The following is a 21,219-nucleotide window of genomic DNA, read 5'->3' on the forward strand; positions in this document are numbered from 1 at the left end:
CCCTACGAGGTATTTTTGATAAAATCATCTTACTATCTTTTTACATCCACAGTTAGTTCCAAATCAGTACAAGTACCTGAAAAATGTACCCATATAGACCTTATAAAGCTGTGGTCCTTAACTCAGTGTATTGGTTTTGCAACATATTTGAAGAAATTATAAGACTCCAAACCATATCAAGAAGTCACAAAATAAATACAAATACCAGGAAGAAAGGGGAACAGAACAAAAAGGCTTTCTCCCAGCCAGACTCTGCCTCTGCAGGGACTTCAGCCTATATCTCAACAATTACATTTTAGTCAAATATGACTCCAAGTCACATGGGAGTCTAGAAGACAAGATTTTTAGTTAAGCTCATTGATAATCAAATCTGAGGTTTTGTTGATGAGAATGAAGATCACGGATATAAGACAGGAAATAGTCTAATAAATAAATATTACTTATTTGTTACCAACTCGACCTTATGTATTTCTTCTTACTTCTTGAAATCAGAGGAAGATGTATCTTCCTAAAAAACACAACCTATCCAGTTTAACATTTCTCCTAACAATTGTCACCATCATGTTGCAAAAATAAATTTTACATTAATCTGAATGTGTGGTCACACTTGAGAAGGGTTCTAATCTTTCATGGGGTCTATACATTGAGGATTTGGGTTCAGGAACAAGGAACATAAATAAGACTCGGTATTCAAGTCTTGGTACTGAAGACAAACATGAAAGGATTTCTTTGACTGGCTTTAGTCATGGCTTCCTTGGAATTCTTTGCATAGCTTTAAGCAGAAATAAATGCCTCCCAGATTCTCCATGTAAGACTTGTCATCATCTGGTTCCTGCTTGTTTCTCCCAACTCACTTGTCCTCCCGTAATAACACAGACCTTTCCCTCTTGCCATATGGGACGCCTTGCAGGTCTGTGAGGTCACCATGCTCACACAGGTCTGGTACTGGCCTACCTCTCTGTCTCATCTGAGCCTCTTCTCTCCTGTGCCACTTCAGACACACCTCAAGTGTCTTCTTTGCCAACTAAAAACAGAGTTCATCCCCTCTTAAGACTTGTAACGGGCTTCCCTGGTACCTCAGACAGTAAAGAATCTGCCTGCAATTCAGGAGACCCAGTTTGATCCCTGGGCTGGGAAGATCCCCTAGAGAAGGGAATGGCTACCCACTCCAGTATTCTTGCCTAGAGAATTCCATGGACAGAGGAGCCTAGTGAGCTATAGTCCATGGGGTCCCAAAGAGTCAGACACAACTGAGCAACTAACTTTCAAGACTTGTAACAGCTTCTCCCTCTGCCTGATACGATTATCTCGTGAGCTTCCTACGGTTGCCATTTAAACCTCAGCTTAAAGTGATGCCTCCCTGACTATGCCTGCCGCTCTCTACTTTCATGTGGAAGGGGCGCCAACCCAACCCAACCCACCACCCCTGCCTGGCCTGTGTTATTCTCCTAAAGCACATCTCTACTACCTAGTATTTTTCTAGTTCAATTACCGTCATCCTTCTGCCCTACCAGAATGTTAGGATTTTGAGTAAGGAGTTTTTCTTTTATTATTTACTGTTTTTTTCTTCAAGTTCAGTACTGGAACTTGGTAGCTATTCAATTTGTGTTTACTGAATGAATAAATGGATAAATAATTCAATTTCACTGCTCTGCCTGGAACATTCTCCACAATCTGTGCCCCCGCCACCATCCTTTAAGTCACAGATTCTGAATACTCCATTCTTCATGCCATCTCATTTAAGTGTCTCTTTTCTGTGTTCCTATAGTATCTTCCCTTGTAGTAGCATTAATTATAGGTATTGTAAGCCTTGATTGCTTGTCCATTTCCCATCAGTCACAAAGTGGGCATAGTTCAAATTCATTATCCCTGAATCAGATGCTGGGGCTTTACACACACATGTAGCACCTTTTTGCAAATTAAAAAGAGAGGCCCCGGCACCCAGCTTGATGAGTGCTAATGGACTGGAATTCACCCTTCTCACCTTAGCAGGGAACAACCTGTATACCTGTACATAGTACGCCTGATAGACACTAATTGTTTAATTCAATGAGGGAGTCAATTTCCTCTACATCTTAGTTTCTTAAAGGCAAAGAAATTAAGGTGGGGGAAAGGATGAAACCAAACCATTACCAAAAGTCTGTCTCTAGTACTATTTAGGGTTATCGGGTTTTTTTTAAACCACTACTGAGGTATAATTGACATATAAAAAGCTGTATATGTTACACATTACTATTTTAAAAATGGATAACCAACAAGGACCCATGGTATAGCACACAGAACTCTGCCTAATGTTATGTAGCAGCCTGGATGGGACGGGGGTTCAGGGGAAAATAGATACATGTGTATGTATGGCTGAGCTCCTTCCCTGGTCACCTGAAACTATCACATTGGTAACCGCCTATGCTAAGTCACTTAGTCGTGTCTGACGCTTTGTGACCCTGTGAACAGTAGCCCACCAGGCTCCTCTGTCCATGAGATTCTCCAGGCAAGAATACTGGAGTGGGTTGCATTTGTTAACTGCTTATACTCCAATACAAAATAAAAAGTTTTTTTTTTAAGCTGTACATGTTTACTGTATACAATTTGATAAATTTGGATATAAGGATGTACCTGTGAAACCATCAGCTAATCAATGCCATAAAACATATCTATCATACCACCTCCAAAAGTTTCCTCTCACCCTTGTGTGTGTATGTGTATGTGTGTGTGTGTGTGTGTGTGTGTTAAGAACACTTCATTCTAGGTTCTTTTCACACATGTCATGTCATGTACTTCTTACAACACCCCCATGAAGGAAAGATTAGTCTTTCTATTCTGTGGATGAAGAAATGGGCTCAGAGAAGTTTTGCAACTTCCCCAAGATCGTACCATTAATAAACAGTGAGTCTGTGATTAAAACCCAGGCCCATGTGACACCAAGGTCACCCCTGGCTGGCCTTGGCTACACAGGAACCTGACTGCGTGTTCCTAGGAATCGCAGGTTATATGTGCAGTCTGCTAGAACAGGTCCATCTTGGCAAAATCTTGCCTTGTTCCTTTTTTATAGTGTCTCTCTCTAGAGTTTCTGACTGCCTGATGATTGTTCAGTAGATTTAGATTTTTCTGATATTTCTAAGGCTGTGGCAGAATTATATTGTCAAAGAGCAATATTTTTCAATCAAATAATTTTTAAATATTTATTTTTTAATTGAAGGGTAATTGCTTTACAGAATTTTGTTGTTTTCTGTCAAATCTCAACATGAGTCAGCCATAGGTAAACATATATCCCTTCCCTTTTGAACCTCCCTCCCATCTGCCTCCGCATCCCACCCCTCTAAGTTGAATTTTTATTGTTATGTTTTAGGCTACATTACTTTCTTAAATGTTTGTAAGTTTTGTTTTGTTGGTAGGAATGGTGATAATGCAACATGCTAAATTTGAGGTCCCTGTTTGTTTTAAGAAAGGAAGAAAGGATAAAGTGGCAAATTTAGCTAGGACTCTGAAGCCTTAAAATATATTTTATTTGCCTTTTTTCTAATTCTGGAGGCATTTCTTTGTGGTTTTCAGTTCTGAAATTGCATTTCAATTTAATGAAATTTCTGATAAATAAAGGACAGTAAGAGTAAGTTCAATTTCTAAAAAGAGAATGTTGCTTATCTCTCAAAGCTATGGTATTATCCATAACACAGTGTAAGGCTGTGTTAGAGGAGTACTGTGAGCTATAAGCAACATCATATGTACAACCAGGCAGTAATTTTTATGATATCTTATATTGGAAGAACTTTTCATGCCAACAGCACGTGTATGAATTATTTTTTCTTTCAACATAAAGATACTGTTGGGAGTTTTTCATATGGATATCCTCTGACATTCATACCAAACAAAATCAAAATCAACTTGCCCTCTATCAATCCCTCTATCCTTATACAACCAGTTCTCCTTCTCTGCTTTCCCTGTATGTGGTAGCACCAATCTCCCGGCCAAAATATCAGAGAATCTCCAGATTGAAAAAGGCTTGAGAGGTGATCTACTTCAAAGTCCTGTCTCATCTAGAAACACTTGAACAACATGACTAAGATTCAGATCTCTAACTCAGTCTTCCAGGATTTCAAACCCTGGCCACACAACTTGCAATGGATTCTTGAGCAAGTCATTTCACCATACTATGCCTTCGTTTCAATGAGGATAATAATAGAAACTGTTTCAGGGGAATGGAGTGAGGAATACATGCAATAATACATGTAGAACACTTAACCCAGTGCCCAGCACATAGTAAATGCTCAATAAATGTTAGCCTTTAAAATTAGCTAACAGACCACTATGGAGCACACTATAGAAGTTCCTTAGAAAACTAAAAATAGAGCCACTGTGTGACCCAGCGATCCCACTCCAGGACTTAAAGCTGGAGAAAAACATGATCCAAAAAGATACATGCACACCAGTATTCAGTGCAGCACTGTTTACAACAGCCAAGACATGGAAGCAATCTAAATATCTACTGACAGAGAATGGATAAAGATGTCGTACATTTATACAATGGAATATTGCTTAGACATTAAAAAGAATGAATTAATGACATTTGTAGCAAAATTAATGGACCTAGTAATTGTCATACTGAGTGAAGTAAGTCACACAGAGAAAGAGAAATACTGTAGGAATCTAATTAGAAATGATACAAATGAACTTATTTGCAAAAGAGACACAGACTCACAGACTTAGAAAACGAACTTATGGTTGCCAGGAGGAAGGACACGGGAAGGAATAATTAGGGAGTTTGGGATGAACATGTACACAATGATATTTAAAGTGGATAACCAACAGGGACCCACTGGATAGCACATGGAACTCTGCTCAATGTTTTGTGGCAGCCTGAGTGGGAGGGGCGTTTGGGGGAGAATGGATACATGGGTATGCATGGCGGAGCCCCTGCTGTTCACCTTAAACTATCATAATATTGTTAATCAGCTATACCCCAACACAAAATAAAAAGTTTTTAAAAATTAGCAAGCAGATATTTATCCATCTTAAACTCTGCCAGTGCTAGGAATCACCGAACTTTTCAAGGCAGTTCATTCAAATATTGAATAGTTATCATTTTTAGGAAAGTCTCATATTCCTTCAACAAACATTCATCAAGAGTCTGCTATGTACCAAATACTGTGCTAGAACCTCAGAACGAAGAGGTAAGTGAGAACAAAGTATCTGGCCTCATGAAGTCCCCAGTCTAGCAAGAGAGCTCAGCACCAGATGACCTGTGACTATCCTGCCCTCTCTGCCCACTTGGGTCCCCCAGGGACATGACCAAGGAGCTCCGTCTTCTCCTAAGCAACTAGTCCAGCTCCCCAGGGAATTCAGTCTTTCTACTACTTGCCTCTGTGAGCCTCCATTTCTTTATCTGTAAATGGGAGTAAGTAATTCCAGAATACTACATCACTGGACTGTTGTAAAATAAAAGGAGATTTTTATGTGGTCTTTGGAATCTGTCAGCTACTCTATAATGATGAGATACTCTTTTGTGTTAAGTCAAAGAAAGAAATGACTCCTCTAATGATGGGAAGGGAAGCTCTTTTGGCTGGGAGCTGACAGAGGCAGTGAGAAGAGGAACTATACCAAGCCCCCAAATCAGGTTCATCTCTAGACACAAATGGACTGAGTCAACAAGCTATGAAGCATTGTTTCCCCAAATCTCACTAGTGCTTGCATATTTTGTTGGAAGGTCACCAAGTTTTAGATCCAAACAGACCTAAAGTCAAAATGCTTTTTGCTACTGCTTCGTAGTTGGGTGACCTTGAACGAGATGCTTCATCTAAGCCACAGCTGAATCATAACTGAGAGACACTGAAAGTCTGAACTAGTCTTTAAAGCAGAGGTGAAGTCATATCAAGCAGTAAAAAGTGACTCTCATCTGCCCACTACAGACATGAAAAACCATTAAAGCATTTGCAGAAAGAAAAGAATGAAATAGGATTATAACAAGAAGTAGAGACAAGAGGTGGAACAGCCCAGCTTCCAGTGGTCTTCCACTTCTAGACAGCAGAACTTCCAAAGACTCAACTGAATTCCTGCTCTGGGTTCCAAGATACAACCCTGAACTGTTAAAATATAAACTCTTTCTTTTTGCTAAGGTTAAGTCTAGTCAGTTACAAGCCAGAGTAACTGATAATTCTTCTTGGCACTCCTCCTGTTTTCTTGAGCCTAGTGTCTCTGGGAAATCCAGGAAACTGTCCAGGTAGCGGCAAGTGGAACTTGCAAAGCCTATCTTTTAGTCCCAGATGAAAGGCAGTAGGAAGTAGGAACAGATTCTCCAACACTTTGGAGGCATGTTAGCATTTTTCTAAATTATGGAGAATGAGTGAACTGCCAAATTTCATTCATCATCAGTGATATTTACTGTGAACCAATCCAGCCAAAAGAATTCTGAAAAGCTATTTTAAAAAACTTAAGCCAAACTAAACTGACCATACTAGGTTTATCACACTGAAATAATCATATTAAATAATTCTAAAATTATCATTTTAATTATTTTACCAAAAATAAGAGAAAACTGGCTCCTGAACACAAACTAAAAGACAAAATTTTATTAATAAGAAACATTTAATATTTTTTCATTCCACTCAAGAAAGGCTTTTGCAATTACTTTGTACGAGACATCATTGATTGCTTACCCCAAAACTAGGCGACCCTCCTGCATTCACAAAAGTCCAGTTTTGTCCAGACTGGCAACTGCTGTGAGTGGCCAGGTGCTTCAGGGAAGGCTGAACCCAGCCTCAGCTCCAGGAGTTGGGTCATCATGGATCCCATGATCGATTCCTCTTACAAATGGTTGGTTTAGTCTTAGACACTTAGACGTAATTCTAGTCAATGAAGTCTAAGTGGTGAAGGGTTTTACAGAAGGATTTTCCAAGAGAAATACAAATGAAAAGATGGTTTTCTCTTTCTTTGAATGTTGTCATTTGTGACCATGAGGGCATACAAAGTTAACATTCCAAGAATGGCCAAAGTGAAAGTGAAAGTCGCTCAGTTGTCTCCGACTGTTTGTGACTGTATAGTCCATGGAATTCTCCAGGCCACAATACTGGAGTGGGTAGCCTTTCCCTTCTCCAGGGGATCTTCCCAACCCAGGGGTCAAACCCAGGTCTCCTGCATTGCAGGCAGATTCTTTACCAGCTGAGACACAAGGGAAGCCCCAAAATACTGGGGCTGGGTAGCCTATCCCCTCTCCAGAGGATCTTCCCGACCCAGGAATCAAACTGGGGTCTTCTGCATTGCAGGCGGATTCTTTACCAACTGAGCTACCAGGGAAGCCCCAACAAATGGCCAAAGGAAAGGATTAAAGAACCCGTATAAGACTTTTAAAAAATTAGTTATTTATTTTTAACTGAAGGATGACTGCTTCGCAGTATTGTGTTGGTTTCTGCCAAACACCAACATGAATCAGCCATAGGGATACCTGTGTCCCTCCCCTTCCTCTTAAACTTCCCTCCTGGCTCTATCACTATCCCACCACTCTAAGTTGTTACAAAGCCCCAGTCCAGATTCCCTGAGAGAACCTGTGTGAGATTTTTGAATAACTCACTGAATCACTCAGCAACTGGCACCACCTACCACCCCTAGACCACCCATTATGTGAGATAATAAAGTCTCTCAATATTTCAGTCAATTTTAACCGGAGATTTCTGTTACTTGGGGCTGAAAGTATCCCAATTGATATATCTAATGATCCCCTTAAAAAGATGGTAGCATTTGGCAATTTCTAACATTCTTATATGTGTTTAAGAGTGAGTTGAATAAAAATAATCCCCAACTCTTCCCCTACAACCCTTAAAATTCCCATATGGTTTCAGAGAGAAAATGTCTTTGGAATCCTCACTCCTGTCATCTGCTGTTTTGTACAGAGAATGTGCCAGCACAGTACCACTGCCCACTTCATGCCGCCTCCACAGGATTCTGTCCGAGAACACCCTGTTAAAACTCTTTCTTTGGAGAGCTTCCTTTCCTCCACTCCTGCCATTAGCATGTACAAGTGTTTTATGGGCTTTTCCCCTCAGTGTCCTTTTCTTTCTCCATCTTTGGCATTCCTCATTAAGAGTCTGTATTTTCCTTAATGTTCTTAATAGAGTCATTTGTTGATATTGTTAATTGGCATCAGAATTTTTGTAACTGAAACATCTTTCAACCGGAGGAATCAATTTTTCTGTCACTGGTATCCCAGGTAGCTAACTTTCATTATGCTTAGGTTGATGACTCATGAATGGTAGTCTTCCTTCTAAACAAGGACTGCCATGATGAGTGGGCAATGGTGCCCTCTCTATATTCTAAAGACCAAAGGACTAAAATGTATTCTACCCACATGGTAATAGGGTTAATTTGATTCTAAACATGTAGATTATAACTGTAATTTCTTTCAAGATTATTTTTTTTGTTCGCCTGATTTCAATAGCCCAGACTTTTTATATAGGAGGTATCTTCTAGTCTCAAATTATTTCCATTCATGCATCCATGCAAATTTGCCTTTTGTCTCCTAGTTCTGGTTTTCAGCATGCATTTTAAGAAGCCTCAGGCTGATCAATGAACTCTCAAAATAGGAAGCAAACCAACAGCTTTTATACTTTTGTGCTCTCCATATGCTTAAGGCAGCATTCAGCAATGTTCTTTCCCTACTCTTGTTCTCTGAAGTTCTACCTCTTATATCTTAAACCACCTTCTCCCCATCCCTGGTGTTCCTCACCAAAGGTATGCACAGTGCTACAATACCATTTTTTCACAACCTCAGAAGCTAGAAGACCTGCCTACATGTTTTCTTTAAAGTGGAGTGGCACATTTTGCCAGCTCTACTGTTTACTTTTTATTAATATTATCCATTTGTTATATTTCCCCCAATTTTTTAGATAGAATCAGTAGCTCTGATTCGACACTTAGATACCTTCAATTAACTAATATGTTAGTTTTTAAATTTTCAAAGATGACACCCAATGTAATATCTAGCTTTTGATATTTCTTCTAAATTCTAATACTGTGCATCCAGTCACTGAATTTTACTGACATTTACTGCCCCCACAAACTCCACATATTCAACAAATTAAAAATGTACACACCTACTCTGCCCCTATCTGACACCTGTTTCTCCTTTGGCATTATGAATCATGGTTAAGGGCTCCACTATCCACCTTGATATCCAAGTGAGAAGCCTACCCTCATTCTCACTGATAACTGCCAACTGTTACCCAGTCTCCTAAATCACCTTCTTGCTTCTGGTCTTGCTCAGCTCCAAGTGGACAGAGTGATCTTCCATAAGACAAACCCCATCACTATCTTCATGAAGATTTTCCAGATCCTACTTCTGTTTCTGCAGAATGGCTCATGTGGCCCCTAGTACTTAGAATTCAGAGAGGTTTCTGTCATGGGGAGGCAGTGTAGCCCTTAGTGGTAAAAAGTGCATTTTCTGGAGTCAGACCATTAGGATTTGAACCCTGGCTCCACCACTTACCTGAGACAAGTTACCAAATTTCTGTGCTTCAGTTTCTACAAAATAGCACCAAGCCTTAGTGTTTTGGGGCTTATTGGGAAAATTAAGTCAGACAATACATTTTAGCACTCAGTACAAGCCTGGAACATAGTAAGTGAAAGTGAAAGCCACTCAGTCATGTGTGACTCTTTGCGAGCCCATGGACTATACAGTCCCTGGAATTCTCCAGGCCAGAATACTAGAGTGGGTAGCCTTTCCCTTCACCAGGGTATCTTCACAACCTAGGGATCGAACCCAGGTCTCTCATTGCAGGCAGATTCTTTACCAGCTGAGCCACAAGGGAAGCCCCAGTAAATATAATAATAATGATATCATTTCAGAAAATCCATGACTTCCATTGCACTAACTTGCTGATAGTTTTCTTTAATATATTTTGAGTTTCTTGCATCTAATTCATCCTTGTAGCTGAGCACCTGGCACTGGTCTGAAAAGTAGTGGACATGCCAAAAATACTTTTTGATTGATTGCCCATGTTACTGCCTGGCTTGTCACCCTTCACTGGCTCCTGACTGCCTGCAGTATAAAATCCATACTCTTTAGAACAGTTTCCAAAACCTCTGAAATCTGCCTCCTACCCATGTATTCTGTCTCATCTTCTACACTCCAGCTAAACAAGATCACTCACAGTTCCCCCAAATACACTTTTCCGTCAACCATGAATGTCTTCCCAATCCCTTTCCCCAAACCCAGTGAACTTTTGATATTCAAGACCGTAGTCAACTATCTTTTCTTTAAAGTCTTTCCTGACCTTCTTACAGATAACCAGCACATCTGAAAACACAGGCAAATACATAATAAATGGTCTGTTTATATTATGTTATAGAACCTTGTGCACCAGGACCCAGGAGAAAGGAGCAGTGACCCCACAAGAGACTGTCCCAGGCTTGCCCGTGAGTGTCTGGGAGTCTCTGGCAGAGGTGTGGGTCAGTGGTGGCCTGCTGCAGGGTTGGGGGCACTGAGTGTAGCAATACATTCCTGGGATCTTTTGAGGGAGGTCAGCATTATCTTCATTATCTTTATCCACCATAGTTTGGCCCCAGGTAAATAGCAGGGTGGGAAACAGCTCCACCCATCAACAGAAAATTGGATTAAAGATTTAATGAGCATGGCCCCGCCCATCAGAACAAGACCCAGTTTCCACCTCAGTCTCTCCCATCAGGAAGCTTCCATAAGCCTCTGATCCTTCTCCATCAGGGGACAGACAGACTCAAAACCGTAATCACAGGAAACTAACCAATCTAATCACATGAACCACAGCCTTGTCTAACTCAGTGAAACTATGAGCCATGCTGTGTAGGGCCACCCAAGATGGCTGGGTCATGGTGGAGAGTTTTGACAAAATGTGGTCCACTGGAGAAGGGAATGGCAAACCACTTCAGTATTCTTGCCTCGAGAACCCCATGAATAGTACGAAAAGGCAAAAAGATAGGACACTGAAAGATGAACCCCCCAGGTTGGTAGGTGCCCAATATGCTACTGGAGATCAGTGGAGAAACAACTCCAGAAAGAATGAAGAGATAGAGCCAAATCAAAAATAACATCCAGTTATGGATGTGACTGGTGATGGAAGTATAAGGCCCGAAGATATAAAGAGCAATATTGCATAGGAAACTGGAATGTTAGGTCCATGGATGAAGGCAAATTGGAAGTGGTCAAACAGGAGATGGCAAGAATGAACATCGACATTTTAGGAATCAGAGAACTAAAATGGACTGGAATGGGTGAATTTAACTCAGATGACCATTACATCTACTACTATGGGCAGGAATCCCTTAGAAGAAATGGAGTAGCCATCATAGTCAACAAAAGAGTCTGAAATGCAGTACTTGGATCCAATCTCAAAAACGACAGAATGATCTCTGTTCGTTTCCAAGCAAACCATTCAATATCACAGTAATCCAAGTCTATGCCCCAACTAGTAATGCTGAAGAAGCTGAAGTTGAAAGGTTCTATGAAGTCCTACAAGACCTTCTAGAACTAACACCCCATAAAAGATGTCCTTTTCATTATAGGGAACTGGAATGCAAAAGTACGAAGTCAAGAAACACCTGGAGTAATGGGCAAATTTGGCCTTGGAATACAGAATGAAGCAGGGAAAAGGCTAATAGAGTTTTGCCAGGAGAACCACTGGTCATAGCAAACACCCTCTTCCAACAACACAAGAGAAAACTCTACAAATGGACATCACCAGATGGTCAGCACCGAATTCAGACTGATTATATTCTTTGCAGCCAAAGATGGAGAAGCTCTATACAGGCAGCAAAAACAAGACTGGGAGCTGACTGTGGCTCACATCATGAACTTCTTATTGCCAAATTCAGACTTAAATTGAAGAAAGTAGGGAAAGCCATGGGAGAAGGCAATGGCAACCCACTCCAGTACTCTTACCTGGGAAAATCCCATGGATGGAGGAACCTAGTAGGCTGCAGTCCATGGGGTCGAGAAGAGTCAGACACGACTGAGCGACTTCACTTTCACTTTTCACTTTCATGCACTGGAGAAGGAAATGGCAACCTACTCCAGTGTTCTTGCCTGGAGAATCCCAGGGACGGAGGAGCCTAGTGGGCTGCCATCTATGGGGTCGCACAGAGTCGGACACGCCTGAAGCGACTTAGCAGCAGCAGCAGCAGCAGGGAAAACCACTAGACCATTCAGGTATGACCTAAATCAGATCCCCTACAATTACAGAGTGGAAGTGAGAAAGAGATTTAAGGGACTAGATCTGATAGGCAGAATGCCTGATGAACTATGGACGGAGGTTCGTGACATTTTATAGGGGTCAGGGAGCAAGACCAGCCCCAAGAAAAAGAAATACAAAAAAAGCAAAATGGTTGTCTGAGGAGGCCTTACAAATAGCTGTGAAAAGAAGAGAAGCAAAAAGCAAAGGAGAAAAGGAAAGATATACCCATTTGAATGCAGAGTTCCAAAGAATAGCAAGGAGAGATAAGAAAGCCTTCCTCAGTGATCAGTACAAAGAAATAGAGGAAAACAACAGAATGGGAAAGACTAGAGATCTCTTCAAGAAAATTAGAGATACCAAAGGAAAATTTCATGCAAAGATGTGCTCAATAAAGGAGATAAATGGTATGGACCTAACAGAAGCAGAAGATATTAAGAAGAGGTGGCAAGAATACACAGAACTATACAAAAAAGATCTTGATGACCCAGATAATCATGATGGTGTGATCACTCACCTAGAGCTGGACATCCTGGAATGTGAAGTCAAGTGGGCCTTTGTTCATTATGAACAAAACTAGTGGAGGTGATGGAATTCCAGTTGAGCTATTTCAAATCCTAAAAGATGATGCTGTGAAAATGCTGCCTTCAATATGCCAGCAAATTTGGAAAACTCAGCAGTGGCCACAGGACTGGAAAAGGTCAGTTTTCATTCCAATCCCAAAGAAGGGCAATGCCAAAGATTGCTCAAACTACCACACAATTGCACTCATCTGACATATTAGTAAAGTAATGCTCAAAATTCTCCAAGCCAGGCTTTAACAGTATGTGAACCGTGAACTCTCAGATGTTCTAGCTGGTTTTAGAAAAGGAAGAGGAACCAGAGATCAAATTGCCAACATCCTCTGAATCATCGAAAAAGCAAGAGAGTTCCAGAAAAACATCTAGTTCTGCTTTATTGACTATGCCAAAGCCTTTGATTGTGTGGATCACAATAAACTGTGGAAAATTCTGAAAGAGATGGGAATACCAGACCACCTGACCTGCCTCTTGAGAAATTTGTATGCAGGTCAGGAAGCAACAGTTAGAACTGGACATGGAACAACAGACTGGTTCCAAATAGGAAAAGGAGTACATCAAGGCTGTATATTGTCACCGTACTTATTTAACTTATATGAAGAGTACTTAATGAGAAATGCTGGGCTGGATGAAGCACAAGCTGGAATCAAGATCACCAGGAGAAATATCAATAACCTCAGATATGCAGATGACACCACCCTTATGGCAGAAAGTGAAGAAGAACTAAAGAGCCTCTTGATGAAAGTGAAAGAAGAATGAAAAAATTGGATGAGATGGTTGGATGGCATCACTGACTTCAATGGTCATGAGTTAAGTAAACTCCAGTAGTTGGTGATGGACAGGGAGGCCTGGCGTGCTGCAGTCCATGGGGTCGCAAAAGTCAGACCCGACTGAGCAACTGAACTGAACTGAACTTATATTATATTACCATTCAGGATGAAATAATGTATCTTCACTTCCAGACTTCATGGCCACCCTGTGGCTAAAACTGATCCTTCCCTTCTTTTATGCTCTCACATCAACCTCTTCTGTAAGCCTCTTCTGTTTGCCTCTTCTGTAAGCATGGATGACCTAGGACTCAGCACACAGAGGCTCTTATTCATCTTTGTATCCCAACCACCCAATTCTATGACTGACATAGACGACACATGTCACTGAATACTTTTTGAATGAGTAAAATTTCAACAAACATTTTTGGATCCTCGATGTATAAGGTAAGGAAAATAGCCACCCTCTGAATCATTGATAGTGAATATCTCCAACATAAAAATCCCCTCCTGCAATCACGTTATCCCTGCTGTTCCAGGCAGGGAAGCAAAATGCTTGCCATGTGCCCTACTGATCTCATGCTGCATTTCCTGCACTTAGCAGTCATGTCTTCTTTGAATAAATATTCCCATTTTTGACAAAGGGAAAATTTAAGAAAATGGGTCTACTTTAATCAGTCATCATTATTTGATAACTTCAAAAAGAAAAATATTGATAGACAGTAAAATAAATAAAGGGATCCCCAAAAGGCTTGGTGTTAAAGAAATCACCTGCCAATGCAGGAGATTGATCCCTGGCTTGGGAAGATCCCCTGGAGAAGGGGATGGCAACCCACTCCAGTATTCTTGCCTGGGAAATCGCATGGACCAAGGAACCTGGTGGGCTACACACAGTCCATGGGGTCACAAAGAGTTGGACACAACAGACCACACAAGCACAAAATAAATAAAGCATTTCAAAATCAGTGGCACATTTAAATATGAATGTTCATATTAATAAAAGCCAATTGAAACTTTATAAAGAGCTAGTTTCTAAACTGGGCTTCTTTGCTAGCTCAGTGGTAAAGAATCTGCCTGCCAATGCAGGAGATGCAGGTTTGGTCCCTGAGTTGGGAAGATCTCCTAAAGAAAGGCATGCAACCCACCTCAGTATTCTTGCCTGAAGAATCCCATGGACAGAGGAGCCTGGCAGGCTATGGTCCCTAGGGTCTTAAAGAGTTGGACACAACTGAAGTGACTTAGCATACACTCACCCCTCCCACCCACAGCAGATTTCATCTGGCTTATGATAAAAATCCCAAGTCAGTCTCCTTTCAGCAAACTCTTCAATGAAATAGTTCTTAAAAATGACATTTGGGAGACTCAGAGAAGCATCGAGAACTGGAAGGAGACCATGGCAGGAAGAAGCCAAGGTACAAGGCAGGAAATATTCCTGCCTACTCAATGGGAACACATGATATCCAGGAGGTCCATGAAGAAAAGTCCCAGAGAAGCTAATTTGTACTACTCTAATCTAAACAAACTTTGGTATGAAAATATAATGGACCATGTTAATGTTCTAAATTAGCAGAGCACAGCAGACTGGGACAAATTTGAGGTCCGCTTTCTTAACTTTTTTGAGCCACAAACCACTTTAGCAGTCTAGTGAAACCATGGACTCTTCTTACATTTATGCTTTTAAAAGTATAAAATAAAATTCATAGCATTACAAAACAAAAAAAAATTGAAACAGAATCTCAAAATATTAAAGTAAAACAAACTTTTATTAAAAAAAAAAAATGATGTTTGGCCAGGAAAATAAACACTTAACATGACAGTTTCATGACATAGTCTGTGATGTGGAAGACAGCCTCTGGCTAGTGATGATAACCACACTGCCAGATGGATGTTCTACAGTCTCACACTGACTGGTCTAATGAGGGAGCCATTTAGAGGCACTCTCTGCTTCAATAATGACTCATTGTCCTGGGAAACTTCCCTTTCTATGAGAATGAGCCCTGGAGGAGCTTGTAATTTCATGGTCACTATGACAATTCTGAACCTTTCAGAGACGCTCTGGATCTGTCGATCTGATTTTTAGGGAGTGCTGGAGTAGGGAGGTAACACCACCATCACTCATTGAAATCTAAAGTAAAATTATTGTCATCCAATAAATTCAAATTACTCTGTTCACCATTAATCCAACCTATAAAAGGCACCTTGCAAAGTGAGCCACAATAAGTACGTATTCATGGTACAATAGCACCCAAATCTAGGCACTTTCTCAGAGGAACTTGCTAAATGAGAAGAGTGATTCAAAAAGAATTAAACACTTCCAAAATGGATGACTCAGTAACCAGTAAATATACATTCTGTGGTGACTTCTTGAGCGTTTAGCCATAGGGAAAGTATTAGGTTTCAACTACATGTTTATATTTGCTATAAACAAATACCATAAACACATTATATTGTCAATTCTTTTTGAATCATTCTGCACTATAATATGGGTATGCTAATCTGTGGTCCGAAATAGAACTTAGATGGTCTGTGAAATCTCTAAAATTACATGCAAAAATATTGTGTGGTTGAGAATTAAACTTGTTTCATTTTATCCCACATTAAAATTTGGTTTTATGTAATAACATGGAATCAATAAAATTTTTCATTACCAGATTTTACAATGCTGTTGGTTATTACTTAATTACTAAGTTAATCTTTAATTTAGAATGTAATAAACTCCTATGGTATTTTAAAGTCTACAGTAGAAAGATAAAAAAACCATCATATTAAGCACCTTCAACCCTGGGTGCTATAGTACCATTATTATTGCTCTTGCTGTGGGACCCAGCATCACTGCAAACCCATAAACAACCTTTTCTTACTCGTACAAAATTTTAGAAGGCACCAAGATGTCCTTCCTTTTGGGAGGGAGGCAGTCTTGTGCTGGGGAGCATTGCTGGGCAAGGGAAATGCAGACTAGATTTCAGTACCCTCTTTACCCATCTGGGTACTTCTGTGTAGTACACAGATCATACAACTGTACACAGTCCTGCTGGGACCCCAGTGAAAGTGAAAATATGTTATGACCCTGCTCTACTTTCTCTACTTAAAATATCTGAACACAGACCAAGACATACTCTTACTAAAAAAATAAACAAAACTAATCAATTTTAAGATCCACATTATTTTAGCAATTTAACATCTCTGAAAATGAATTGTTTCTTACAGTACTATACCCAGTCAGCCACTCAATAAATTTTATGTAATGAATACACTTACTAGGCAAAAAAGAGAAGTAAAATAATTCTAACTCCTATTTATTATGTTTTTACTTAGAATAATATATTATTTCCTGCTTGAAATATGATACCCTGTAAATTATAAACAGAGTGCTTTTCATTGTCCTCTGTTTTCAAATACTCCTTAGACTAAAATAATCCCTGCTCAATCCCACAGCACTTTTTTTACGCTCTTCTTGTGGCCTTATTCCATTCTGCTTTGTGTTGTAATAGCCTGCTGTTCTGCAAACTCCTGCTGGGCAGGGTCTGTGAACCTCTGCCTTCTCTGCTACGCGGGCAGCAGAGAGGACAAGTAGAAGCAGTGTGGCCCTGGGAACCGACTGCCTGCAAGATCGTGAGTAAGTTATTCGGCCTCTCCAAGTCCTATTTCCTCACCTGTGAAGTGGAGACCATGACACTGAACACATGAGACTGGGCTGAAGGCTTGAAAACAAATGAAGCTGTGAATGACTGGCACTGACTATCACTATTTTTTGGAGGCAGCATGAGTTTTGGGACTGGACAGATTCAAATCCCAGCTTGTCACTCAGGGTGTCTCCTGACTACAAGTCACTTCTCTAAGTTTCAGTTTCTAAGCATTGTGAATGTTAGATTTTGTTTTCCCCCCTGTCTCATTGACTGATGTCTTTACCTTCTAACACAGAACCTAGCAGTTGCTGAATGGACCAACGAATGGATGAAAAAATGAAGGTAATTCCTTACAACACTATCGTAAAAATTACAAAGAATGTATATATAAAGTGCTAGTCATGGTTACAGTGCCTGGTAAATAGGCCACAATAACTAACTTCTGATTCTCAAAACAAATGGATATGAAAAAATTGGACTAAAAATACTCTGAGCAGGCTTTCCAGGTAGCTCAGTGGTAAAGAATCTGCCTGCCCATGCAGGAGACACCAGTTTGATCCCTGATCCAGGAAGATCCCACATGCTTCAGAGCAGTTAAGCCTGTGTGCCACAACTGTGGTGCTTGTCCTCCAAAGCCCAGGAACCACAAGCACTGAAGCCCTCAGGCTCTAAAGCACATGCTCCACAACAAGAGAAGTCACAGCAACGAGTAGCCCCACTTACCACAACTAGAGAAAAGCCCCCGCACCAACGAAGACCCAGAACAGCCAAAAATAAATAAATAAAATCATTTTTTTAAAATGCTACGAGCAAAAAACAATGCTATGAACATCCACACCCATGTATTTATCATGTAATTACAGGAAGAGGCAATAAGAGCATGTGGCTGTATGACAGGCCAATGACTAATACCTTCTACTATTAAACTAATCTCCAAAGCAACACTGATACTGGCAGCAAGAATCATGTGTTTAATAACTTTGTGGAGCACTAAGGATATGGAAAACACCAAAATGGATAAAATATTTAGGAACAAATGCATCTATGTCAGCGACAGAACACGGCCATGCCTGCTTTCCAAGAATCTGAGATCATAGATGATGGGAATTTCCATGTCAAAAAGAAGTTCCAGGGAATTCCCTGGCAGTCCAGTGGTTGAGACTCCGCACTTCCACTGCAGAGGGAACAAGTTCAGTCACTGGTTGGTGATATAAGATCCCACATGCTGTGCAGCACAGGTTTCCTACCACCGCCCCCGCCCCACCCGCCACCCCTCCTAAAAAAGAGAGATTCCAAAAAGAGCATAATGAACAGAATCAGTCTTTTTTTCCAAATATTACTTTCATAACTGTGACCTTTCTGTTCCTACCTATTAATATTTTGGCAAAAGGAGGTAGCCTCAATGACTTTTGTCACAAATACAGATAGTATAGAAACACAAAGTATGGATGTCAGGACAAGGGCGTTTTCTACTGCCCTGGATACTATACTTCCATTAGTGGAAGATGAGGAATGGGTGGAGGACGGATAAATCAAAGCTGGGAGTCTAAAGATAAATGATTACACGTCATCTGTAACTTGGCTCCCAAGGTGATCTCACCTAAACATTCCAAATCAACACACATCATCCTTGTTCTCCAAGGTAGGAAAGCAGACTCCATAAACCATATCAGAGTACTACTGATGAAAGAGGGAAAAGTCCAAGGCTGTTATGCTGAGTGATCAATCTGAATTTCCCATATCTATATATTGAGAGTTTTAATTCAAAATACAAAGTAGGACATAGAGTTAAAACGTTTTGTGTCTTCATATAATCATTTCTAGGCAAAAAGTTCTAAGCAGTAACCTTGAGGCCTAGACTTGAGCTTCCGCGACCCCCTGTGTGCTTTTTAAGTCTTTGATGGGGGGAGCAGATTTCTGGCTACTGCAGGGAACGCAGGGCCCTGGGAGGAGCAGCAACACTGCTTGGAAGATACTGAGCAGAAAAGTTTCTAGGACCAAGGATGCAGGAAGGAAAGAAGGGAGGGCAGAGAGAAGGTGGGAGGAAGAGGAGAAGAAAACGACAAAAGAAAGAAACGAACCTAACAAGTTCCATCCATCTCAAGGAGTAACGATGTAAAACACTGAGTCGAAGGAGCTCTGAGAAATAGCCCTTCCACTCATCCCGGCCTCGGGGTGACGGGCGGGGGCGGGGCTGGGGGGCGGGGCGGCGGTGTCTATCAATTAGCTGAGAAACGTGGTGCTGGCCTGTATGAAACAGGATGCTGGGAGAACCCTCGATTTCAGACATCGGGCTTCCAGTGCCCAGGGCCACTTCTGGGGGTACCAAGCTGCAAACAGATGAGTCTCTGACATGAGTCTTTGACATTCTCCTTGCTCCCTTTATATAAAATACCTTTTAGTTTTCTCCTCTCATTTGGGCAGTCCCCATTGGAAGAGACAGAAGTGGAATGAAAGGCAGCTAGGAGTGAGTGGGTGTGTGGAAGGGAGGTGGGAAATGGCCCCATTCCTGGACATGGGTTCAGCAGGGTTTAGTCTGGGCAAGCCAGAGGTCAGAGACCTTACTAGTCTTCCAAGGCCAATAAGGTCAGAGCTCATGCCACGTTTAACAAAAAGGAAGCTTATCTTTTACCAGATTCTTCTTCCAGCTACCTCTGAGAATCCTTGAGGACTACTTGCCTGCTCCCAACCTCTGCACCAGCCACTGTCTGTTCTCAGGGAGCAGCAGGAAGCCAGGCTCAGCTCTCAGCAGGTCATCTCTCCCATCTCATAACTACCTTCCTAGGCTGCTACCGGACTTCATTTCCTGTTTAATTTACTCCAACCCTCCATGCACAAAGCCTCAAAGATAAGAAGGTTAGGGCTATAGAAGAGAATCACAATATAACAAACAATATTTTCCCAAAAACAAATTGGGCTGCCAAGTCCTGCAGCCCTAGGTTGCATCCATTCTATGTCACTTAGAATCAGAATTTTTTGTTTTCTTTGGTTCAAAATTCCTATTTTGGAATTATGATGGACAGACCCAAATCTCTTTGTCTAAGAGAAGGCCCTTGACCTCTGCAGGTGCTGTCAGCTGTATCACACCTTTGATTTGTATCTGCCAACATGTAACAGAGAGAAAGAAGTAGTGTGATGATGCTGAGAAGGAGGAGATGAGAAAAATTCAGTATGTAACAGCAGCACTGGGCTTCCAAGCTCAAAACTGTCTCCTAATATTAACATTCTAGCTTTATTTTATTTACGTAACAACATTTCTCCATAATAAGTTATCTCCTTACAAGAAAAACTGAAGGACTATCAGTGGAAATTTGAACCAAGCTGCAATTTTTGTAACATGAGGCCATAGAGTATGTTCTTTTAAGGAAGATGCTAGGCCTGCCTTATCTCTGAAGAAAAAAAAAAAACACAGTGAGACTGCCCTGTGTACTGAGATTGCTAAGATAATAAATCGATATTATGAGTCCCATTTTAATGTGTCTGAGTGAGAATCTGTTGAAGCAGAAGGGACATTATGGGGAAAAGTCTTAGGGAGTGAAATTAGATTTTTCATACCTGGAGTAGGAGCTGCTCAGATAGCAGAAAAATCCTGCAAAGCCATTCATCAGGTGGCAATGCAGCAAAAAAAGACAACTCTTCTTTTAGGGGAGAGGATGGTCTGGGACAGCTCTGTGACTGCAGTTAACAGGATGTCATGTTCCAGATATTAGAACTACTGAATAACTAACGTTCAAGGCCTTATAGCCCAGGATGAACATTCTAAAGTACAAATTGTCTTTGACTTAATATTATAAAAAATCAGAATTTTAAAGTGTCATCACATGTTGGCTGTATACCAGGGCCATAATATACAGTGATGTCTGCTTACACCAGAGGCTTTCTGTGGGTATGAGACATTCCCAACACCAGTCACCACTGAAGAGCCAAGTCAGATTACACACATACTGAAGATAGAGAAGCCACAACTGGTATAAAAATAAAGCAAGAAGATTGCGAGTAAACAAAGTGCAACAGAACACAGTTGGCCCTGGAACAATGGGACTTAACTGTGTGCGTCTACTTA

The 21,219-nt window shown here is 40.8% G+C and overlaps 1 protein-coding gene across 2 annotated transcripts in view; it reads right to left on the minus strand.

The window, feature by feature from the left end:
• IFRD1 (interferon related developmental regulator 1) overlaps positions 1 to 19,279 on the minus strand; it is a 46,451-nt gene extending 27,172 nt beyond the window's left edge. The window contains exon 1 of one of the 2 annotated variants that reach the window (XM_061165338.1): positions 19,238 to 19,279. Coding sequence is in view for 1 of the 2 variants with exons in the window: in XM_061165335.1 (XP_061021318.1) it covers positions 11,897 to 11,999 (103 nt within the window). In the remaining variant the exon portion in view is untranslated. Of the gene's footprint in view, positions 1 to 11,896; positions 12,162 to 19,237 lie in introns of those variants that run through there. The other variant, XM_061165335.1, reaches the window with a different exon arrangement.
• Positions 19,280 to 21,219: the final 1,940 nt, after the last annotated feature.

Source organism: Dama dama, chromosome 18 (genome assembly GCF_033118175.1).
Source record: "Dama dama isolate Ldn47 chromosome 18, ASM3311817v1, whole genome shotgun sequence".
In the NCBI taxonomy this organism is placed as follows: Eukaryota; Metazoa; Chordata; class Mammalia; order Artiodactyla; family Cervidae; genus Dama; species Dama dama.